The sequence below is a fragment of the Osmia bicornis genome, chromosome 12, assembly GCF_907164935.1.
Source record: "Osmia bicornis bicornis chromosome 12, iOsmBic2.1, whole genome shotgun sequence".
Taxonomy (NCBI): Eukaryota; Metazoa; Arthropoda; class Insecta; order Hymenoptera; family Megachilidae; genus Osmia; species Osmia bicornis.
Genome location: NC_060227.1, coordinates 6,215,134 through 6,240,901, shown reverse-complemented (window position 1 = coordinate 6,240,901; position 25,768 = coordinate 6,215,134). Strand labels below are relative to the sequence as shown.

Genomic DNA, 25,768 nt, shown 5'->3' with positions numbered 1-25,768 from the left:
AATTAGACACCTCGTATTAAATTGCTAACCAACAACTATTCATATTCCGGTATTAATCTGTGAATTTCATTGAAATCAGTACGCGAGACTCGACGTGGTTGTAACTGGACTATTTAGGATGATTAGAGGATATCATTGGAGTGACTTCACCGTCCAGTGAAGTGACCGCTACTTGGAAATCTTTCCACGTTAAGCGCGTAAATACGTTCTGATGACTTTAACTAGACTTATCATTTCCTTGGATTTTAAGAGACTCGGAAAGTCGATTGCACTACGGTTTCGACATTCTGTGTCACGCTATATATAATCGTGATGTGTAAAAGCACTTTTATCTTATCACTCTAGTTCTATTTTGATACGAGCTATGCTTCTATAAATTTCTCGCTGAAAAATGCATGCAATAAACAATCTTGTTGTGCATGCTCCTACTTCTACTTTGGTACAATAAAATATCTGATAACAAATTTTTATCTCACTCACCACCACTGCCTTTCTCCAACTCACATCATCTGTGAAACCTGAAACGTAACAGAAATAATATGTTATTCATCTGTGTTTCATTAAATATCATTCAAAGTTTCGTTTGAAATTACAGAGATTCACGAAAACCGAACTCCATTCGCTTCAATGCATATTCTGTTTTCTCTGTGAGAGAAGTATAACATGAGAATCATATTATTTATTAAACAATCAGTTTTTATTAATTTAATATTCAATAGAATCTAAGCAAGTTTGATTCTGTGGCCTCTGAACGGAAAAAACTAAATTCGCAGTAGTATAGGTCAAGTATTGGTCAGACGCATAGTCAGACACCGATTAAACTGAATTTCTCGGTCAATAACAATCGAACACTTTACAGCATTATCAAATTCTATTCGGTGGGAATACTTTTTCATAAAAGAACGAGGTTTAATGAAACAATTTCTCAGGATTCGCACGAGAATGATGCTATAATGTATGTGATGATTTTCAATGAGTCTATTACGTAACCGTACGACTACGGCAAGTGGATAGAGACAATAAATAATAATAAATAGGCTCAATTGTTCTCGAATCAATTTTACAATGCATCTACGAGAAATTAACTACCATTTATTGCGTTCGCTCGAAATGTTTCATTAAATCTACAATGTTTTATAACACATGAAACTTTCCTAATCGATCGTGCATGGACGTAAATGAGGTAGACGAATCCAGAGCTAATAATTTATCTGAATAAACATGAAAACTGTATCGGGTGATATTGTAAATATTGGATAATGATTATTAAATATTTATCTCTGTGCATCGGTATTTAAATAAATAGGTCGCACAACGAAATTGTTTCTAAAATAGAAATCATAGAACAGCCTTTCATTTCACGAGACAATGACCCTAAACACACCTCGTTATTGTGCAAGAAGTTTTCAAGTGAAAAAGAAGAAGAGGTGTGTCTACTATTGACGACATGGCCAACTGTAAACTGTGCACTTATGGCTTACCGCTTACGTAGTTAGTATTCTTGTAATTAGTATTTTACTGTTAACAGTACAATTATTACAATATCGCTAGTGTTATTATATCATTAATAATGCTATTTGTAATAGTAATAATAAGAATATTACTATTATAATTCTATGATATATTAATTTTAAAAGAATCATAATGATAGTTTAATAACTAAATCTATAAAATTCAAAAGTCTATTTAAAAAATTCCTGAAGAAAACTCCTAAACTAATATTTCTCGTTCACCGAATTTCATTTATTTCCACGTTACTTGTATTTTAATTACTGTTCATATAAAAGTATTAAAAGCACTGCAGCTATGACGCACGTACGATCTAAAATCGTGCATGTAATACTAGTGATCCAAAAAAAAAAGAAAAGAAAAATTGGAACATATAAAAATTAAAAAATCTGACGCTTTTAATTCGTCGATCAATCGTCGATTTTTTTCAACTCGTTCATTGTAGAATCGCGTGTTTTCGAGGCGGGCGTTAAAAACAAGCCGCGCTGGTTACATAACAGCGCTCGCCACGTAGTCCGACGACCTTCCTCTATGGAAAGGATGGATCTGAAATAGCAACGACCCGAATATGGGTCAGCATGCATTGTGGCACGACCCTCTTCACGCAGAGCGCCGATGCAGCGCGCACAGCCGGCTTTTACGCTCGCAAAAATAGACGCTTTATCAGACTGGCTTCTAGGCGGCTCAGCGCATCGCGACGATCGTTTCAAATCACGCCTTCTCATCGACGCGTAATTTTTCATTTTCTAATCATCGCGCAAACGATTTCCTCCCCCCTTTCATTTAGAATCGAACAAAGATATTTTTGAAATTTTCAAACAAATTCAATTGGGATTGTATTGCAACGATTTTCAATCTCTTAAAATTGTTGTACATTTTATTTGAGAATCGCTGCGTTATAGAGTTCTCCAAACGAAGGTAAAAATTAAGGTGGTTCGCGAATACAGCGAATTCTTTGCACAGCCTCGCTCGTCCCCGCGTTCTTTTGACCCGGAAGCTGCTCGTCGACGCAGCAAATCGCGTGCATTCTCTCGTATTAAAGACTCTTTAAAAGCAGCGAGACACCGTGAAACGCGTAGCAGAGGAAAAAAAAGAAGCGAAATGAAAGAGGATCGACGCGACGGAGGAATGAAAAGACGAGAACGAACGAGGAAACCTGCGTTCGTGGAACACGATCGAACTAGGTCGTGAAATATTCTATTACAATGTTGGATTCAGATGCTTCTGATTGGACTAAAATTATCAACGAGAATCTACATTCGATATTTCTTTAATTAAGTGGTACACGCTACGTGTAATTATTGCAACTTAAATGTTCTTGAATTCTGCATTTGAATTACTTCAATGTTGATTACAAAAGAAGCGGTCATAAATTATTAACAATGCTTTCCTCTCATCCCCGGTAATATTCAAAGGGAATAGATTTCTTTGTGGTCGATTTTACGAACCCACGACCCACATTCAATTCTCGAGAAAATTCCCCATCGTTGCGGAGGAAGTTAAGTCCTGGTATTTCAGAGGAGATACTAACAGAACGGGTTGAGAGGGTATAAAGTATTCGAGGAGTGTGGCAAAGGATAGCGGAGGACAAGGAAAGCGTAAAAGAAAAAGCTCCGTGAGATATTCGATAAAAGACGGACAGAAGGAGGTAGAAAAAGGAGGGGGTGCGTCTAGAGCCGGTTAGGGTAGGTCGGCATCTATTTTTACGTGTGTTCACTCTGCTCGAGTTTTATCGATTCGAAATACCAGCGAACCGTACGTCATCATTGATAAACGACTTATCATCGGTGCAAAGATTACGCTTCGCGAATCTTTTCAACTCGCAACCATTGAAATTCAATCTCCATGGATAAAGATTTTATACAACCTTATCAAACCTCTTCGAACAGAAGAAAAGCAAAGAAAAAGTCGAACGGTAGAAACTTATTCTCCTATTCCGTTTCTCAAAGAATCGCATCGTAGTAGGCTAACTTCTTAAAACCCGAATCTTGTTCAAAGTCAGCCACCGAATCAGTCTGTGCGATTTCGCGAGGGGTTACACCCTCGCCACGGTATAAAACCCGAGGAAGATCCGACAACATGATTCTCCGGATCTTCTGGCCGACAGAAGAAGAAACCGTGAGAAGTGGATGGTAAAAAGAAAGGGTTCCAAGTGAGCAAAGTATCCCGGAACAGTTTACAACGGCATCAAGGGAACGGTGTAACGGCGACGAACGTCAGCGAAGAAGAAAGAAAGCCGGCAGGCGGAAGGAGAGACTCATCGGATACATCCGCGAGCGGCGAGAGAGAAAGGGAGAGAAAATGGAGTGGATGGAACGAGTGTCGGCCCGTACCGGCAAGAGGGGCACCCTTGGCTGAACGACAGACAGAGAAAGAGTGAGAGTGAACGAAAGCGGAAGAGTGAAAAGGGGCAGACAAGGTAGGAGGGAGGAAGAGAGAGAGAGAAAGCAAGAGGGATATTGGGGTAGGTCGGACGAAAGCACCAAGAGAGTATTGCCTGAGTGACGGCAAAGGTGGGGAGGATCGGAGAGGAGGTGGAAGAGCGGTGAAAGAGGGAGGTAACTCGACAGAGAGTTGAAGAGGGAAGGGTTTCGGGTAGCTCGGCGGAGGGTTGGAGCTCGAGGGGAGACAGCGTTCCTCAACCTTTGCCCCAGAATGCCCCTCATAATACTGATATGCAACGCTTCGAACCCGTTAATCGCGCACCGCGAGCAATTTCGACGTGACCGTACGAGACAACGATTCGACTGGCCACGGTGATGTTGCAATTTACCTCGTTCCTCGAATATTTATACCCCGAATGCAAGCTGTTCGCTGCTTTCTCGCTAGAACATACTCCAACGACTTCCGGTCGACTAGAGTTCACCGGAGTAGTTGATGGCTTCTGGAACACCACTTCCAGATTCTTCGAATTAATCCTGTTTCAAACACATTTTTCTCCAAAGTAGCAAATTACCGTCAGCGCTAACTTCCCATTTAGAAAGTTTATAATAGTCTCTATTATAGTTTAATTACACCCTGTTGAAATAGTCACCCAAGGCAGAAAATTTAACATGGTTTGATGACAGAAACGACTACTACATAAATGCTTCATAAATATTATTAATACAAACGGGATAATTAATTGTTTGCTGGAACAATTATCGGTTATACTATACTTCTCATCTCTCCAACCCTTCTGATCGAAAGGGTTCGAGTCAATTATCATGGAAAAGGTGATTCGATGTAACAATTATGGCACTTGATTACTCGCGTAATGAAATGCTAATGTCACCAGAAATTAGTTCACACCACCCCTTCCGTTCTGCTATCACCCAACCGTTCCCTCTCCGTGCCTCGTTCTTCCGCTCGCGGTAGGTAATTGCTATCGCACAACGACCTGTCCTTCGCTTTGGTTGCATAACGAAACACATCAAGCGTTCTTTCTTTCGTTGCAACAACGAACGCGTCACGTGGAACCATGAGTTTTTCACGTGGAAACGTTTCATTCCCAACAGGTAGCAACTTTTCTTTTTCCTGTCGATTGAAAGTTGCCGGAAGAGTAGGTTAAACTGGCGGAAAAGAAAAAGGGGTGAAGGAAGATGGTAAAAATAGTTGAATCACTTGTTCCTGATATTTATAGAATATTGATAATGCCTTTCTTGTTGTCTTATATTTGATTAGAGTATTTGCAGCGTTCTATTTTTAGAAAACCAATGTTCAGATTATTTACTAAAAAGTTCTACCGTACGTTCAATTTACACAGAAGCAACTTTATATCGATTTTTATTACACTCGCATTCTGCTTCTACCTTAGAACCTAGCAAAAACACTTATTTATCTTGTAAATGAAGTTTCCCTGTAGCTGAACGTCGTAGGTCATGAATGACGTCTATGCACGGTATACAATACGCGTTAACACGTCGAATGCCCTTGTGACTCGATCACAGGAAAAAGTATTTCCAATGGTATTAATATTCTATCGATAACGCGAACCAGTAAATCGCATTGCAAATCAAATCTAACGAACAAAAGCTTGAATTTGGATCAACATCGAGAAAGAGAAATATCCTTTTACACGTGTCCTCCCTTAACGCAACCCTTCCAGGAATATCCTCCGCGGCAAGGAAGGGTTAATAATCATCGCGGAACCTTATTCAACCCCCGGAACGCGAGTTGCTCGAACCATCCACCCTGTTCCACTGAACAGAGGTGGTCGTTGTTCCCTGAAAAGGCAAACGAGCCTCGCTGGATCTCGCAGCCGTGAAACGTCTCTCCCGCTGCGAAAACGGCGGGGAGGGGGAGGGGGAGGCAGAAAGAAAATGGAAAAGAAAAAAGGCGGATGTTTTCTGTACAAGCCGCGGTTCAGATCCAAGGTCTAACCTCCTGTGGCCGCTTCGAGAATCGTGTGGAAGGTTTCGAAGCGGGGATACGGTCGAACAGAGTGACAAAGAGGAAGGAGAGACGAAGAGAGAGAGAGAGAGAGGCCGATGGAAGGGAAGGTACGAGAGGGAGAGAAATGAGAGACAGAGGAGAGAAAGAGAGAACGAGAGGGTGGGAGAACGATGCAAAACGAGCAGCCAGTGAGCGAACCGAGGCGCTGTGACGACTGACCCAGTTACTCGCCGGAGGTAATGACCGATACTACACCTAACCCTCCTCCCTTCCGCCCCGTCGCGCTCCAACCCCCTCTCCGCCTCGTGCAGTTACACGTACTCGCTCTCCTCGGTGCATCGAGCTGCATCGTGTGCGTGTCTGCGTGCATGCCGCATGCAACACACTATCCGACAGCCGCGATACACGCTCAGGGATGGATTCGTTCATCTAAGCGCCCTGATTTTCCCTCGTCAAACACAAACCAACCCCTCTTGTTCTCCGCTCGGAGGATGCTTTCGTCGCAGTTGCGGACTGATAACGAACGCTACGAACGCGTGACGATTCGTGCGTGTCGGATAAGGGTGGTACCGAAGGGTGGATTAAAAATTTTTCACGAGATATTTCAGGAATTTTCGATGGACACGGAAGGGGTGTATTTTATCGGTCTGCTAGATTCGAGGTCGAAATTCGTTCGACGCATGCTTTCTAGCGCAGTGGGTGGCTTTCGAGGGGGTGGGTCAGGCGCTCGATCTAGGTCGCTCGATCATGGGGTTGTGTACGGGGAGCTTGAACTTGGGATGAAGTTCAAATGTACGCTCGTCCGATGAATCTGGGATGCAAGTGGATCGTAGGCGCTAAGTTGCGGGTATATTAGGTCATCTCGTAATTGTGCAGCCGATCGTGGAATCGGTTCAAGTATCAAAGCCAGGATTTATACGCGATTGAAAATTAAGAGATTTTCTCAATTTCCATCGAATAATTGAGGGAATATTTACAAGTTCCAAGTATGATATCTAGACAATCGAGGTGTCAAAGTTCCGAATGGAAATATTCTAATGTGAAGCTCGATTTCCACGATGCGACGTGACAAGAGTAACGTAGATCGCGATATTTTGCGCAAGGCTGTACGCAACGCGGCGTTCCATCGTCGAGAGGGGAGGCGATTTTTTTTCGAATATGTAACAACTCGCGCACAGCATGAATTACCGCCGCGGCAAGAAGGTGTCGTGCATATTAGAGGAAGGCCAATTACTTTGGAATATAGGACGAAGTTATTGAAGTTTTTATTATGTTATGCAATGCACTTTCCTTCGCCTTCAGGAGCGCGTTCGTTCGAGATCACGCGCCAGTTCATTCTCTATTCATACCGGCATTCATTTTTCAAGCAACCCGACGTTCGCGCCTCTTTTTCCTATCCGTTCCGCTCGATCCGTCGATAACGATGGTCCGCTTGATCGCTTGGAAATATTCCAAATATTACTTGAAATTAACTTTTTAATTAAGACCGTCGTTTCTCGAGTCGTTCACCGAGAAAAATTTCTCAAAGGTAAAACGGTAGGGGATTGAATCAATGAAAAGTCAGCCGTACGCGTAGGAGCGTGCTTCGAAAGACGACAGAGTAACGAAAATATTTTTCTTAATTATGGTTGTTTATAAAAATAAAGCTAATATTCGAGGAAATCGACGATGAAGAGAGAAATATTTTAAATTGCTATTCGAATTACTTCAATTAGAAAAGTGAACTCGAGTCCTAAGTAAGAAACTTGTAAAGAAAAGAAAAGAAGAGTGCTCTCAGTTTGAAAGATTTTCCTTCGCGATGAAGCTCGAACCTTCGGAGCATAGAGTTCACGCGAGTGAGCTTTCCGAACACGAGTTCACCGGTAAAGGGTCCGCTCGCGTACACACGATGTGCACGCTCTACTTGCGATCCGATTGACGGAGGGCTCTCCTCTTCGTAGCCCGATGGAGAAACGCGATGATGCGGACGACGGGAACTCGATGCTTCTACTTTCCGTCATCGTCGCGCAAGAATTTTCTTCGCCAACATCTGTTTCATCAACGATCATCTATTCTTTCAACCCTTTCATCGAAGCTACCTCGCCAGAAGGAGGACTGTTAATTGAAGGGTGAAAGAATACCGCTTAAAGAAAAATTATCGTTTCTCGATCAACTGCGTACGATTATAGATGCAATTTAATTTCAAATATTCATAGTCGCGTTTGTAATTCACACTCTTCTCTACGGTCCATAAAATTCGCGTGATTCGTGATAAAATGACATAAAGCCGTGGAACAAATAGATAAACTCCGAGTGTTCGCGTCCTTTCGTTTTCCTTCTGTCGGTTAAGGCCGTCGAGAGGATATTATGCAGTGATTCATAATCGCATGCAAAGGAAAAAGAAAAAATCATTGCTCGTGCAAGGTGGAGAGCCAGTCTTCGACTCCGTGGCTCATTCAGCCGTGTAAAAAGCGCAGCCTCGACCATAGGATAATGCGAAAAATTAGGAGAACAATGGAATCCGTGTGCGATGAATTTTTCTTTTTTCTCAGATCCTGATGAACTTGACAATGTACCGATAACTAGATAATTTTACGCTCGGCTATATAAATTCCAATCTGACTGTTGCACATAGCTATTGTACAATTATAAACTGCACTTTGAACGATTTGTAATATGCAAATACTATCGACACCTTTTTTTTTTCTTCATTCATCTACTTCAGAACGGATTAAAAACTTCCTCTTTTTTGCGATTCTATTTATTTCTTCTCTGCTATTTTAGCGGTAAAATTTTGCTTCGCGTTCTTCTGATAGGAGCAATGTTAATAAGAATTGTTTGCAATGAATCAACTCGGTGATTGGCTTTGAGACGCGCGGCGAATAACTTCGTTTGAGAATAGTTTGCTTACTGCAAGCCTCGAGGTTCATTAATTTATTATTTACTGTAAAGTGCCTCGCGGTTCACCGAGTATGTCTGACTACGTACGGCGGCTCAGGCTTAATCTACTGCGGATCGTACTTTGCTTGCGTGACAGTAAACCTTACTACATGTAACGTTCGCCATCCTAGTATTGTTCATATAACTACGATATATAAGTCTCTTTACCTTATTAAAGTGATAAATAAAAATTTAGTTCTAAATAGATTTATTTGTTATTTAAGGAAAAAGGTAATGCCCTCGGTTTCCGTTCTTCCCCTTAGGCGTTCCCCAGGAAAATGACAATGGAAGGGAAGATGCTCTATACGTATAGGTCTATGGCGAACCACCACTTGTGTATAAACATTTTTAATTATAATTAAAAATCCTATTATTTTGATTCTAAATCATTTGATAATTTCATTTCCTCTAGGGAAGCACCTGATCTAATCGCGAATGTACTTCAATCTCAATCATAATTCTACGTTTTATCATAGAATTATGTCCCCTGCGCAATTACCAGTGCATCATAAAGATAATTATTACCCAGTGTAACGTCTTATCTATTCGATCGTTGAATATATTACCATTCGAATACTTTCGTGTTTACCTGTATACGTGCGATAATCCAACGAGTTCCCAGCATTCCGCCGATTCTCGTCTCGCATTCCCTTGTCTTAGCTACCGGTCTGTTAACGTCGCCGCGGCGGTCGAAGTTTAACGAAGATCTGGGTCAAGTGATGTTTGGAATCCTTGAATCTCGCGGAACGAGAAGGAAAAAACGTTCACCTAGGATAGAGCGAATCTAGCGACGGCCTCGACGTCTACGCGAGTTGTCTGAGGTCGGTTACAAAGATTCTGACGGCAGCTACTGCTCTGTTTCTTCTAACCGGAGTAACGCAGAGAATAAGAATTTCTCGCGTACTCTTGCTACTCTTAGGCTAGGTCACAGTCAAGATGCACTTTACTCCTTTGCTATCGCGTTGCATAGCAAGAAAGAGGAGGATCTTTTATCAAAATGCTTTCGCGATTCACGCTGAAAGTTTTGAGAATCCTCCTGGTCTAGGAAATGTGCGACGAGGCGTTGATAATGCAAGATGATAAGATGAGAAGAATACTTGGGAGAATAAAAAATTCTACGAATAATGGGGATAATAATTCTAAGAATAATGGAGAGTAGGTGCAAAAATAATACTCGTAGAGTTTCTTCTATGAAAGTGTTTCGTTAAAAAATTTCAATGTCTATTCTAGATCACCATTGATCCGACATCCGCCGTTCAAAGACTACGAAAAATAGCATCCTCGTATCAAGACGATAACGTTTGCTCTCTCGTTCTGCACTCGATCTTGAACATTTTCAATGACAAGGCGCGAACAGTCGCGTCGAGTAAGGCGATCCATGGAACATGAAATCGCCACTTGGTGTTGCGTTAAGGCTTCGAGACGATAAGGAGAAGTAGGTCGGTGAAAAATTCGCCGATACCTCGGAAAGTAGGTGGAAAAATCGCGTTGCGATAGCGAGCTGAACGCGCCAGTATAGAGAACCAGTAGGGCCAAGCTTATGTAACGCTCGCTCGAAAGCTCAAGCGTGAATAGTTCGTGTTGTTTCTTCCTCGCCTTAATTGCCCGGGATATTTCCATCGCGCGACTACGTCTCGACCTTCCAACGCGAACGCAACGATCCACGGTCGGCTGGATCGTGCTACGCTCACGATCCAACGATCTAACGATCGTAGGAGTTAGACGTTACCGTGACAATTGTTCGCGACGAGTTCCATGCTCTAATTCGGGATTATCATAGTTAGACGTCGCTTTGCTGTTAACACTTTGATGACCATACGTTTCATATTTCATTTCAGATTTTCTATTTTATCGTTTTAAAATATTGATCGGATTTTCTATAATATTCTTTCTAAAAGTACTATTTTTCAATCATAATAAATTGAAGGATTTTTACTAATTTTACAGGAACCAAAGAACACTGTTTGAAAAATCTTCTTTCTTAAACATATAATAAAATCGTAATTTCTATAAAAAATGATTGGTTCTTGCATCCAACCTTTCAATTATTATTATCAAAAAGTGGTGATTTTACCACTTTTGATTAAACTGGAAGCATCGTTCCTTAAATTTGAAAATATCGAGAACAGTATCGATGAACATAATCGGTTTTCAACTGATGGACCACGTCGTTTCCGGTCTCTCCGAGGTGATCCATCGAATCTAGTTGTATAAACAGCCGTGTACCGAGAACAGCGGCTAGTTCGCGAGTCGGTGTATTCTCGGTTGTTTATTTAGGCCAGGCGAGGTGAATCGTTCGCTGCTCGATGTCTGAGCGGAAATGTACGCGGCGAAATGTCGAGAGCCGCGAAAAACGCGACCCCTCCGAAACGATAATGGATCGCGGCCGTTGCATTATCGTCATTTACTCGGCGCTAACATCAAAAGATCGCCCGAGTTTTTCTTCCCAAGTGTACGACGAAAAAACGAAGCAACTTCCGCGCCACCCTCGTTGCTCTATTTTTCGGTCCGCGCCACCCTCTTTGAGGCTCCGCTTCCTCTCGCCCGATTCGTTTGCGCTTAACGGCTGTTTTATCGCTTCCGAGGAGACGATTTCGCGAACTGCTTTTGTAAATACTAGAATATTTTTTAAATACACGCTTGGTAAAATAAATATACCTCGTTGTTAGATAAAAATTTGTCAATTGGTTAATTTGCCGATTTGAAGCGAACATTATGGTATTTTCATATAATGATTCTAATTTATGCATGGATTACAGCTGCACCAAATAAAAGAGAAAAGAAAGAATGAACGATAAGGGTGGTTACATCGTTCGAAAGGGTTGCGTTTCGGTAATCACGGTTGTACTTTCGTGAAATTTTAGCGAGCAACTAATATCTCTTATCGGAACTGGAGATTTTTTTCTTGTTTCAACCATGCTACATTCACGAAATGTAACAGATAAAACGAAATGTAGGTTAGGGGTTGCACGTGAAAAGTTTCCCTAGTTTTCAGAAATCGCGAAAGCGAACCGGTTTAACCCAGAAAGGGAAAATATTCATCGGTTACGCTTGAAGGTTTTCGAATAAAAAGGAAAAAAACAATAATGGTGATTATTGTTACTATTATTCGAATGGGAGCTTCTGTCATTTTAACCGCAAAATTCGTGGAAATAAAATAAATAAAAGAAAGATTTAACGATAACAATGAACGATTTCTATTGACTCGTTACTCGCAATTATGGATAATTGAATACTTCAGGGAAGAATATTAATATTCCAGGAAAGTATCTTTTCGGATTGGAAACATTTGGTACCAGTGAAACGGTGATTTTGCCAAAAGTAGTACATAAAATCGGGTACGCGCTCGAGTTGGCACGAATTCAATCAGTTTCATGAAAAATTTGCGATTTTAACTGGATTTCATTTTTACGAGATTTCTGCTTCGTCCTCGTAAAATATAGTAAATTTTCTTGTATAAACTGCGATACCATTTAGAAAAAGAAACATCGAAATTTTCATTCACTTTTCAGTCATTTCTCTTAGAAATTCGGTAAAATGGAACGAAACAATTGAATTCATTAAGTTAAAGTCTCTGTCTCTTGAAACAACTGTGAACTTTGCTCGAGCAAAAGGTGGTAATAAACATTGAAGAGAAGAAAAGGATTAAATACAGCGGTTTTTCGCGATCGTTTCAAAGGGAAGGAAAGAGGTAACAATCGTCCGATTGAAATCGAGAGGCAAAGTTTGTGGGCGCGTGCAAGCAAGCGTGTACTCGATCGCCATGGCATGGCGCCGGTATTATTATTACAGCCGTGTTCGAATTGGCATTAACATTCACCGATGCACTCCCTCGTTCGTTCCTCTCGCTCTCGGTGTCGATGTATAACCAGGCGATCGCGTCATTCGCCGTTTTCGTAACGTGACTTTGTATCATGAACTTTTCGATGACGTTTGCGCAACCCTATCAGCCGGCGAGCGCAAACTAAGCCTCTGCACTCGCGCTGCTTGCAATGCACTTCTACTGCATTCGTTCACCGGCAAGATAACGTCCGTTCGTTGCCGTCTGTCGTCGAGCCGTGGTTCTCAACACCACCTGCCATTCGAAGCTCCCTCTTTTCCGTGAAAATGACAAATAAAAGAAAGGAAACGGAAGAAGATGCCCGATTTGATTCTCATCGAAATTAAACGATTCGATTCGTTCAAAGTCCTACGCCGCTTACGCGATGCTGTGGGAAGCTTGTTCTATTACAAAACGCTGCAGCCGTTTGACACCGTGTAGCACGGCTGTTCGTTATGCAACTAGTGAAACTATCGGTTACCTGTCGATCGTGGATGCACGAGGAACACCTCGAGAAAATCGATCGGTCGATACCCCCGTCTCGCATCGTTGCTCTAATTTTTCCTCTAGTTTCATCGTTTTGTAAAATTCAAGGATACGTTCGCGTTACCATTCGATCGATAGCTATTAATAACACGGCAAATAATGAAATATTGCAAATGTGCGGTATGGAGCAAAGTTGATTTACAGGGGGGAAGAGAAATTCTCGAAACTTTAATTTTGATTATATTAATGTTTAAAGTGATTTAGAAATCTTGATATTTCGAGGTTAAATTAATTTATGCGACGTTTACGTAGTTTCCACATTGTATACACAAATTAGTAATAAAATTGCAATATACAGGAAGCTGTGCAATATTGTTGAAGGTCTTTCTTTGTTCCTATCCAGCAACTGCTCTTCACAGATTAATATTCAATTTCTCAGTTACGAAGTTTACGTTCAATTATCGTTTCAAGTACATAAACAGCCATATTTTACTTAAAGATCGAAAGAAATCACTCTTTAAAGAGAATCGAAAGATTTTTAATTCTCGAGTCGCAAAAGTTTAGTTCGATTATGAAATCTTCGTTCGTAGATCTTTAGTATCGTTTGACAGCAACAATTTCTCTTTCTCGCGTTACGAAACATCCGCGGTACCGATCGTCGATTTCCTAGAGAACATCGATTACAAGCGTTGCAACTGTACCGTGAACGAAGTCAATAACCGATAACCAGTTACATGAAAAAGAAAAAAAAAAAGAAAAGAGCAAAGGAAAAGAAGCGTATCCGTGGACCGAGTTTGCTTTTCTTTTCGTAGCCAGGATCTACGGCCGGTTGCAACTTTCTCGAATTAACTGGCAACGATCTCGACCGTCTCGATTGCAAGTCGGTCGCGGCGACAGTAGCGGTGCTAGTTAGTAGACAGCCTATCGCGGTTACGCAACTAGTGAAACTACCTGACGTCGAACATTCACGAAAAATAAATCTTCCTAGGTCGATTTACGTTTCCCGGACGAATAATCAAGGTGGGAAGCTTCGAAACGGTCGTTAACCCTTTGACAAAGCGTTAGCAGCGCTATGTTCATCCATAGTCGATCGCATCGATATTCATTTTAATTTATTTTAAAGGATGGAAAATGAAGAATTATCTTAAAATTATGACGAGCGAGCATCCTCATTTTAATAGAAAATGTAACAAATATTTTGATAATGAACGATAGATAGAATAATAATGAAAATGATAGAATGAACACGATGTATCTGTATTAAAATAATTAGAATAAGCCTCGAAGTGGTAACAACAAGAGTCTCATCGCGAAAACAGGCGCAGCGAGTCGGTCACGGCGACAGTAGTAACAGCCAGCAGTGAGCAGCCTATTAGAATTACGCAACTAGTGAAACTATCCCGGCAGCACAGTACCACTGCCGGCCAACCAGTCGACCAGCGTTCGTCCCATCTACTCATATCTACTGATGGATTAAAATCACTTCAAACGATTCGTTTCTAGTTTCAATCCGAATTAATCACCTCTGAAAACTAGCAGGCTTTTAATCCGTTAAACATTCCTATCCTCTTTATTCAAACAGTCTCTAAGTGATTAATTTGTAACAAATTTTCAAATGCAATTCTCTCAAAAATGTAACCTCGTCCAAACGATCCTCAAGCGGGATCACAGAGAAACAGTTAAAACTATGAATATCTGGATATTTTCAAAAGTTTCATGAATTTTTGTCAATCAAGTGTTGTCGGCTAATTAGAATAAATTGCTGGGAAAATTTGTAAATGAAATAGCATCGATTTTCGTAACGGTTCTATCGGTTTGCCCGATGGACTAGCTGGCTGGTGGAGGCGCGCTCTCGTGGCCGAAGCTCTGAAAGCCCCCCGCAGCTCTAGAGCGTAAGTTTATTGCCAAAGTTTTTGGACACAACGACCGCGGGTAACCCTGGGCACGGGGAATAGGCCATTGCGCACTCGCGCTGCGAACCTTTCGACGTGCATGCACGAAACGACGTAATCTCGCCCAGGGTTACCCCTCGTCCCCTTTTACCCCGTCTCTTACGTCTCCTTCCCCACCCTTTGTCCCTCCTTCCTGCTCCATCGTTTCGATCGACACCTCGACTTTTCTCTCGCGGGACAGAACTTGATTTATTACCTTTGTCCATACAAAGGCACGCGACCGATTGCGTAATTCACCCCGACTAATATCCGAATAATTCTCGACTCGCGTTTTTTCACGTCGTCGATGTATCTGATAATCTTTGGAATTTTTTTTATTTGAAAATTTATTATTATTAACAATCGATGGGATCGTACACCCTCTACTCTGTTCTTCCGACGAAATCGCTATCGCGAAAGTAGGTGAGAAGGTGATCGCGAAGAAAGCGAGAGTCGAGGGAGGAGAAGAGAGCAGCAGGTACTTGGGGAGCGTTAAATAATCAGTTTAATTAGGTTATGCACGAGGAAATGACCTATGCAAGAGGCTGAACCTCGCGGCTCGAGACCTTCTGCTGCCTTGTCTTCGTCCGCCAGCTACTCTCCACTGCCAAAAGTGCTGAATAACAGCATCCCCTCCCGCGCGCATCTTCTCGCCCTATCTGATTGTTCGGTCTGCTCTAATGATGTGGACGGGAATTTGTTTGCTTTGAACAGCGGCTCTCGAAACTTAGGAACAAGCGATAGGGATGCTATTTTAATTTCTAACGATAAGAGACCTGATCCGATGATTACGCAACGGGGATCATTAATAGCTGTTTAAAAAATTGTTGACTAGAATTGAATATATGAAATAAATTTAATATATTAAAATGATTATGCAGTTTATTTTTAATTTAAAATTAAAAATTTTTTTTAATTATCGTCCCACGTAATGACATTTCCGACATAATATAATCCTTTCAAAGGTTTCCTCTCTTTTTTTCCGATTCTTCCGTGCCACATTTCTATTACTCTATGGTTTGCGGTCGATGGGTCGGTATTAAATAAGCGGTTAATTGGGTTACGCAACAGGAAGGGAAGTGACACGACCGTTTTGTTGCAGCGAAACCTACGCGTTCGCGGTGTTGTTTTCTCTTCGCTCCCTAATCGAATAATGAAATTCGAGGAAACGAAGGAAACCAGCCGGGTTTGCGTCATTTTTACCATATTTTCACCCTCGATTTCGTTCGTCTCCGAGCCGATAGAACACGACGCGTTCGCTTCGAACTCCTACGGTTACGCCTACCCTGTTCCGTTTGAATCATCGCGCACCTAGAAATCGCGAAACAAAGCTTCTCGACACGATACCAAAATAGGACAACACCTTTTGTTCTTAAAAAAAAAATTTTGCAAGATTTTCCAGACAATCTAATACTTGCGAAGGGATCTGACTAACAAATTAACAGACTATCTTCTTAAATTTTATTACAATTCGAATAAAAATAGCGATATTTTAAAGCTCGTATGAATCAGATATTCTCGAAACGCATCGAATATAGTTCTCCCAAGAAATGGTATTACGCCTGTCCGCGAAGCCATCGCCACCGACCCGATTCTCTCGATTTTAAGTAACCCGGTCGTTGCTCTTCCACTACGAGCCTCCAACTACTAACTAGGTTTCACTTTCGCGATTAGCACGTTGAAAACGATTGCGGCCCACGGTCGTCCTTGAACGAAGCAAAAGTTCAAGCTGCGCAATTCGTCGACCGAAAAATAAAATATCCAGCTGGGTTAACCTGAAATCGTTTACATAACCAGGTTTTCCTAGTTCGATCGTGCAATTGCGACTGGTTCGTCGTGCGATCAGGAAGCGAGTGTCTGCCATTTAAGTGAAAGTTAGTCGAACCGTGTTAACTATATCTACGAAAGAGCAGAGACTAAAAGATAGAAGGGTGAAACGCGTGTATCAAACTGCATCCCGAATCGTAAGCCCGTTTCCGACCAGAAACAAGTAGAAAAATCGTTTTAATTTCACCGACAACTTTCCCCGTCGCGTTCGACTACGTTCATTTTTTTCTTCTTTTCATCCCCCTGCTCGCGAGGGGACTGTTCAGCGTTTCGTAACCGTTGCATCATCCGTTGAGACGGATGCATGAATTATAATACTGGTTGTTAATCGGTTAACGAGTAGAGTTCGCCACGGAAATCGATACGACTACGTGGGCCGACAACGTCCTGTTTGCCGAGTATCGCGCAACGAGCTTATGTTTCTGCTGGATCGCGGATGGATTATTGGTACGGTAATAGAATCGACTGTCTGTGCCCGATAGAGACATTCTACTTGGAATTAACCCGTTGAGCATCCAATTTTTTCGGATACTCGATTCGACTACCAGACTAGGGTGAAATATATTTTAATTTTAACGAAATTTATTAGAAATTTAATTTTCGGAAGAATCGATATCGATGCAAGGAATGAAAATTAGAAACGGATGAGAACCTCTGCCGGAAGAGAGAGCGATCGGTCCGCGTGGAACTTTCGTGCGAACCGGGATCGCAGTTATACGTGATCGGTTGTATAACCGCATAAGAAGCTCGGATAATGTGTGTGCACGCGTGTCGCATTATTTCCCCCGTTCAAGTCCCACCATTCGACTCCCCATTGTCAAGTTTAAGTGCCGAATTACTCGAGGCCGATCCCCGCCTTCGATATCGACAATGTATTCCACTGATAGAAAAGAATTCCTGCTTGAAACATTCAGCTGGACCTATTTTCGGGATTGTTTACTTTCAGAAGATACGAAAATATTTTTTTAACTTCTCAATTACAAAAATGTGAAAAGTTTACTATAAATAGCTAATAAATGTATTTTAAAAATGTCCAACAATGTTCATAACGATTGGTAATGATTACGAACAGCTAGAAAACAATGATAAGTGTCGATCAAAGTACCAGAAACGCATGAAAATTATACATTCTCTGTTTGGCAATCATCTTATCTGCGAAACGTAAATAACCGATCACATAAACTTCAGCGAATTGACTGAAATTACAAGTGTCCGTTGATTAATAACCAGAAATTGTATATCCACTAGAACATTTCGCTGTTGGGGAATTGAAATATGAACAACTTTCCAATACAACATCGTTAATTACAAACGGTGAATAAATTCTGTAAATTTCCCTCTAAGGGTTAACATCGCCAAAAAACGTGAAACTAACACGAATCATTTATCCATAAGAAAAATATTTCTTCAATTCTTATTTTTCCAATTCGTGGGGGATCAATTTTTTCCCTCAAATTTCTCTATCAACCCCCAATTAGAAAGTGATCGAAAAACGTAGAACTACCCTGTGCACCGAATGCGTTTCGCGGAACCGGAAATTTCGCAGCTCCCTCTATTTCGAGTCCGTCTCGCGGTGACGTTTCTTTCTCTTTCTCTGTCTGTATCTGAAACTGTTCGAGGTGGTATCGCCTCGGATGGTTCGGCCTACGAACGAACGAACGAAGCGAAAGCGAGACTCGACGCGGGTTCTACGCGATGAGAGACGGACAGAGAGGGCTAGAAGCAGAGAAAGGGAGAGGGAGAGCGATAGAGAAGGTGACCTAGGTATGGAAGTGTAGGTGCAGCTTCGTAGGTGGTGTAGGTAGAGGATCGAGCAGCATAGGGGAGGAGGAAGAGGCGAGAGGGAGGGCAGGAGTGAAGCTCGCAGGGGTTTATAGATAGCAGCGCATGGCCTAGAAACCGTGCCGCTCGGTGTTTTTGACCCTTCGCCTAGCTACCGCTTCTGGGCCATTGCAACACCACGCTCATGCTCGTTAAGCCGCGTCCACAACGAACGCCCAGCTAGATACCAATGTACCTCGGATATACATTCGGATCAAGCTGAAACGCTACAGGGATCGAAATTCATCGACAGAGATTCGAAATAAAAAATTTAACCCTCGTTTTCTAATTTTTCAACTAACCCTGTTTCGTAGGTATGCACCACAATTCTTAAGGTTAAAGTTGAAATTTTTGATTTGATGTACACTAGGGTGTTATGTAAACTTCCTTGGATATGAATAGGGATAGATTTTATCTTAACGTAGATCTTCCTATCCTGAAGAGTAACACGAAGAATAAGGGGAGTGATTAAGTCCTTCCTAGGTCCAGCTAATTAATATTGTAAGACTGTAATCTAATCAGTAGATAAATATTCATTTAATTTCTCAATATCTATCTTCAATATCTGTCGACCTTTCGAAATTTTAATGAAATTTTTCTATCTCAACCCTAAAAGACTTGAAATACCCGTTAAGAGAAAATGGTAACTAAAAGCGCAACGTACAAGGGATGGTTTCATCCCCAGAAGAACACTGTCCCGGTGCATTCCGCACTCCCGATACTGTCCTTTTTCGTTCAGCTGGTTGCAGGGTTATTTTTGCCCCGGTAGTAAATTACAAACGACCGAGTTATCTTCGCCTCTACGAAATGTTCGTTGGCACAAAAAGAACGAAGAAGAAGAATAAGAAAAGACGCGAAGGTAGGTTGAATCCGAGCGAAGCGCGAATTCCTTCGTTTCCTTCGCTCGTTTTAATGGACTCGTTGAGCAATTTCCAAGGATGTAGGGTCGTATACATTACATTGTTCGATGTTTCTCACCCTCCGCCTAGTTACCGCTTCTAGGCCATTGCAACATATCGCGGGTACCTGTTAAGTGATATTCACGCTGCGACATGCCTATGTCGCAATGTTCTCGGTTCGCGTCGCACGCGAATTTTCATTCGGCCACGATTGTCTACGAATCAGGGGCGCAACGTAAAAGGAATAAAACTTCTACCTAACGAATAAATGCAACGGGCTATGGAAAAGGAGGACACTAGGCTAAACGCGTCGATGTAACCAGACTTGGCCGCCGACAGTCTGCCCCTCTTAATATTTCAATACAAAAGTCTTATCTGAAAATTGAGAAAAAAAGAATTGCTTCTACGTAAAAAGGAAGGAAAAAAATACTGGAAGACCGAATACGTGTTCGAATGATATATTCGATGAAATTGCAGGACAGGGTCGCGTGGAAAATAATAATATATCAAAATCCTCTGGCGTGTTGTCGGCACGATCGCAATATGTCAGAAACGCATCGGTGTTGTCTCAGATTGCTTTCGATTAGCCGTGTCCACACGGACTGATCCCACCCTGGAAAAGTGACGAGCTGGTGTGCGACCGACCTCCTTATCGACCGTGCTTTCGACCTCGCGCGCGGTTATCGCTTCCGGGTCGTTGCTTCGTGACGGGTCATTTTAAGCGCAATTCACAACGCTTCCGCCACGCTCTGTCGCGAGCAGGAATTTTCATTTTTTTTTATCCAGTCACACGAACACCATGCCCCGTCGTAAATTAAACCGAGAACCATTTACACTCTATAATAAGCCTCGAATTACCGGTCATGACGTGACTAAAAATCGCTAACCTGCTTCGCTTTCTAGGAAGCTGTCGAAAGTCAAGTTTTCAAACCACTTAGCACGCCTGCCCTTTCGCTGTTCAACGTATCATGCGTTCTGTTATAAATAAATTTCTATAAATAAAGAATCCCTCTTCTATAGTAAATTAAAATTTAATATTTAGCGTCTCTCCTGAAAAATTTCAGCCTACTGTTCGCGGGATATTTTTTCTTTTTTTTCTAACGAGCAATCTATTCCTGTATGTCTCGTACGAAAGAAAAACAGCTCTCATGTGAAAAGTGGCTGCTAGATCGTGCGATAGACCAAACAGACACACGCGTAGTTGAAACTGAAGTTGTACCCGCGTACGGGGTGACGTAAGGAACTTTCGCTCACCTCTATCGGTTACCAGCCGTCGCACTACCTTGCACTTGCATTCGCTAGTAGGCTATGCAACGCACGAATAAGAGTGCACGCCGAGATATGCACGGTGCAAGCGAGTCCATGACTCGGTGATTCGCGCGGACAAGTCAGGGCCAGCAGTCGTTAACGCCACCGATTGATAATGACATCGAAGCATCTTCGACACGATTTTATAGACGCTCGAAACGATTAACGTATACTCGTTTAGAAAAGAATGATGCTTTCACCGTTGATGTCACGTGTAGGGCAGACCAGGGCTAAAAGTTCAGAATTTGACAAAACAGTGAAGAGAATGACTACACTATTTTATAGTCATTTTTTATGTTTTGTCAAATTCGGAACTCAACACTTTTATCTTATTTATTTCATCAATTTAAAAATTAACACTTTTCTACCATTGGTAAATTAAAATTTGACAAAATCAGATCTTCAGTTTAAAAATTAACCATTGGTATTCTAATAATTAAAATTTCAATATGTCTGGCCATGTACGTCTATTTTCACTGCGATAATTAAGGGATAAGTGGTTTAACCCTCGGAGAGCGAACCCTGAGAGCCCTAATTCTAAACACTGTTCCTTTAAATATTTTAAGAGCTTCTAAAGAACCATGAATTTCTCTATTTTCTACTATTTTCCTTCGATCAACGAAAGAGATATTAGTTATTCCCGGCTCGTTCATCGAGATAGCAAAGCTGTAGATCGTCGAGAGGTGTTCGTCTCAGGAATAAGTTCCAGGAACCGATGCTACTACTACGGTGGCCAGGATCTATCCGCGAGCGGAATTCTAAGAGTTTAGATGCTTTTTAATTTCCAACGAACATCTCATATTGCCGTGGCACGTGGTTAAGCGTGGAACACATGTGCTGCTCCATATACGTCCGAAGCAAATTATTTCTTTGGAACGCTTAATGACGACCCCGTATGCTCGTCACGCGCTTCGCCATGTAGGTAGGCGCGACGCGACGGCCCGAAGCGCAGCGAAAGTGAGGCCAGACTTGCAAGACTTATTAGACTTACCGTTCTACGTCACCACCATTTGCGTTTGAATTGTATAGAAATCGTGAATTTCCTGTTACTTCCTATCGGTTAATTTCATGATTCTTTTTCAACTTTGATGATCTGGTAATTAGATAAATGTGAGAATCGGCCTGATATTTTATTAAACTTCTAAAAGCAATTAAAAATATTTCACCATTATTAGTTTCGTAGGTCATGAACTAAGTGATGCGACTAAAAATTAACGAGAATTGCAAGTAACAAATGCGCTACTTTTTTTACGTAACCGTTAACTTCTATTACAATCAAATTCGTATCGTATATTTTTCCTGTCAGTTTCATTGCTTATCTTTGAATATTGTTCACTTTTAAGTTAATGTTGAGTTACCCGGTTTTTAATTAAATATGTCCGGTTAGATTGTCGATAATCTGTTCTAATGTTTAAAATTGCGCAAATGTAAATTTCAAATTCCTTTTAATCTATGTGTATTTCATAAATTTGAAATTTTAATCATTTCTAAACTCGCACACTGTCAATTATTTTGAGTTATTACTGAAGTTGCAAAGTACTAATCATTGTTTTTAATCATTGTTTTTTATCTATAAATAGTTACAAAGTTGCAATCGTTTGTTTCCTATCTCTATCAGGCCCTCTTCGCTTCCTGCACCCCTGGAACGTTTTCATTTTGTTCCTTGCGATATTCCACGCACCATTCTCTAACTTTTCTAATTTACGACATATCTCCCTATCTCTCGCTTTTATAATACATTATCCCCAATATGGTCGATTGTAAATCATTCTGAAAAGCGAGTTATCTTTGCACACGTTTGCTCTGTAAAAGTTTCATTGAAACAAAATATGGACTTCCGTATGCTGTTATCATTAAACGATTCAATTGATCGATAGATAACTCGAAGAAAAACTTGGACGAGGTAATAAAATTTCGAAATTTTCCACTAATTAGATGTAATCACAATTCAATCGCAACTGGTATTTGACCGAAGAGGATGCCGAAGAAGCGAAAGTGCCTGCGAGCGTCACGATGCATTGCTTTGCTCAACCGGCTAGAAACTCGCATCGCAAGTTTCCTCTTCCTGTCTTCGAACCGTTCGCGAATATTTAAAAAGTACATGTACATACCTTGGACGAAACCAAGGATGAATGAATTCCCAGCAGCTTCCTCGTAGACATTCGTCCTTCGACCTTCCTCTCTGAACAGAACAATCTGAAATGAAATTATTTCGTCCACTTAGCCAAAGTGTACCAATTTATATAATTAACGATATATACTGCTAATAGAATCAAACGAGCTAATTAAAATTCAATCTGGATACAATTACGTAAGTAACTGCTATTGTTCGACGAATACCCTCGCTCGTTTCAATCATCTTCAAATAATAAAAAGAACCGATGAACTCATGAATCATGTTGCTAATGAAAATGTAAATAAGATAATACGTATCAAAGTCACGAATGTTCTAATTACTCAGCTGAGATTAACGTTCTAATAAATTTAGATTAAAAACTACCCCTTCGCAACATTGTCAATTTTCCTACTGATAAGGGTGAGATGACATCGGTATTTTTGCCGAGGAAGCTCATTTGATCGCAAGTGTTCGATGGACATTTAAGGGAGAAAATAAAGGGACAGAGAAGTCCGAGGGAAGCGTCTGGTTCACGGGGTCACGTAAAAAGGAATTCCACTCGATCGGCTGAAATGGCGCGAACGGCGGCTCGCTCGTAACACCTTAATTGATGCTTTAGCGGGGCTGCTTTCCACGGCAACGAATGAAGCTATTAACGCTGTTCGTTCCTTCCTCTTTTCTCTTCTTCGTGTCTCGACTGTTCGTTTCATCTCTCTGTCGGGTGTCTTCCATGTTAACGGGCCACCTAACGTACACATCGCACGGTTGCGCGAACGCAAAATATGTCGGTCGCAACTTTCCCTTTGCTCAGCGGTTCTCAGACACGCTTCCTGCTTTTGCAAACATCCGTCCCGTTACTTACAAACTGTCAACAGAGCATGCATGTCCCGATTTTGACAGATTTTTGAAAATAGAAAATATACACTAGCCTTTTTAAGAAACGAAAATGATTGAAATTGAGGTTCATCGTTTCTTCATGTAATTTGTTATGCAATCAACGTGGCGGTGTTTAAAAGACTCTTTTGCAGTGTTTTCGAGTGAAATTAGGATTCCGTGTTCCTTTTTCAGCTTATCGTATTAGGAATCTACCTGGCAAACAACAGGTTCCACTTTCGTAATCTGAAAGTCTACGGATGATTTGCCTCTTTTTTGTTACTTTCGACGCAAGACCTTTTTAGAAAAATTCGATTAGGAAAGAGGCATCAATTCTGTAGATTCTCGGTGTCGATTTAGGAAATTTTTCCATTTTCTATTTTAGACGATTACTCAATAGAGGAGTTATAAAATCGCGAACCGCTTTCCAGTGATGAAATATTAAAAATTGTAAATTAATTAGCAGTTCGTATTAGAGGATTGATATTTGCTACGTTACGTAATTGTTTTCAGTCGCGGAAAAAAAGAAACTAACTTATGGAAGGTTAATTTAATGCCACGTCTGATTACGACACCGACATTTTCCAACAGTCTCGATCCATTTCCTACAGCTTTCCATCGAGAAACAAGACATAACGATAATCATCCCCTCACTCAGGAGGGTCGATATTGATATCCAGCTTGTTGGCGTTCCTACAAGTGCTCGTTCTTCAAATGAAACCGAAGAATTCGAAGCGGTAGCAAAGAGAATCGAGCTTTCACATAGCCGCTGCGACAAGAACGTACGATTTTTGTTTCGGGAACGTATATGTACGCGAAACCGCGACAAAACACGCCGATGTTCGTCGTTCCCTCGAAGCAGCTCTCTCCTCGATACTAGGAAACAGCTATATTCCAATCCAGTCTGAGCGTGCAGAGAAGAGAGTCTGCTTCGCTGCTGACTTTACGTAATGGTAGAAACATCATCGTTAGTCGCAAGAGACAGTATAACGTCAAGTGCGTTAACCCCGTTGAAGCCGAACACGGCTTTCTCCGCTGGCGAATGTTGCCTTCCCTCCTTCGCCTTCCTCAACCAACACTTTCCCCTTTCCTCTTCGCCGTGCTCGATTAAATTCACCTTCTCCGAGCCCTCTCCTACCTCGTAACCACCCCACGTCCACCTTCTCCACCTTCCCTCTTATTCATATAGCTACTTCTTTAATTTTTTTTCTTTTTTCCACCCCCTCCCATTGACGCCGGTCTATTTATACCGTAGGTTTTTAATTCACCGGATCTCGATTCCCGCTGTCACCTGAACGAAACGTTCGGGTTATTTCCGTGTACAGGGAAGCGAGAGGTGGAAATTTATTGGGAGTAGGGGCGGTATCGAATGCTCGGAGAAGTTCGAACGGTGTCTGCCAGACCGGGATTTATAAGACACTCGATCGGCGGAGGAAAGTTTGAGAAGGAAATTGTGATTGGAAACGACCGCTGGCTCTGTTATTCTTGCTACTATATGAACGAGTATTTTCAATTAAATTTTTGTTACGATTGAAAATAGAACCTTCGACGTTTACAGGAATTTGAGTGTGATAGATAGGTACATGGATTGTGTTTGAATATTAATACTAACCCTTTGTGGTTGAAAGTCACGAGATCCAGTCATTTGTTAATGCAACACGGTTATATAACTAGTCTCGTTGCCTTTTATTAATAGTAGAATTACCAAACCGATAAAAATGACTGGTTTCAGATTTCGTATTTTAAATTACAGATTTCTGTCAAGATGAAAAATTTGTTTTCAAATCTCTAGAAAAGAATTTTTCTAATAATTGTATAGAATTCTCATATTAAATTTTAGGAAACTTCTCTTATAAGCTTCAAATTTTCAGTCTGAATTCTACAA

At 41.3% G+C, this 25,768-nt stretch overlaps 2 protein-coding genes across 10 annotated transcripts in view; one reads left to right on the top strand and one right to left on the bottom strand.

The window, feature by feature from the left end:
- LOC114871704 overlaps positions 1-25,768 on the bottom strand; it is a 125,374-nt gene that overhangs the window by 46,134 nt on the left and 53,472 nt on the right. For 4 of the 8 annotated variants that reach the window (XM_029177927.2, XM_029177930.2, XM_029177928.2 and 1 more), the window contains 2 exons: positions 23,006-23,090; positions 481-518 (listed from right to left, as the gene is read on the bottom strand). In XM_029177927.2, coding sequence (XP_029033760.1) covers positions 481-518; positions 23,006-23,090 — 123 coding nt within the window. The remainder of the gene's footprint in view (positions 1-480; positions 519-23,005; positions 23,091-25,768) is intronic. The other 4 variants (XM_029177931.2, XM_029177925.2, XM_029177923.2 and 1 more) reach the window with 1 other exon arrangement.
- Positions 1-25,768, top strand: part of LOC114871703 (hormone receptor 4-like) — a 106,896-nt gene that overhangs the window by 32,982 nt on the left and 48,146 nt on the right. The gene's annotated exons all lie outside the window — the stretch shown is intronic.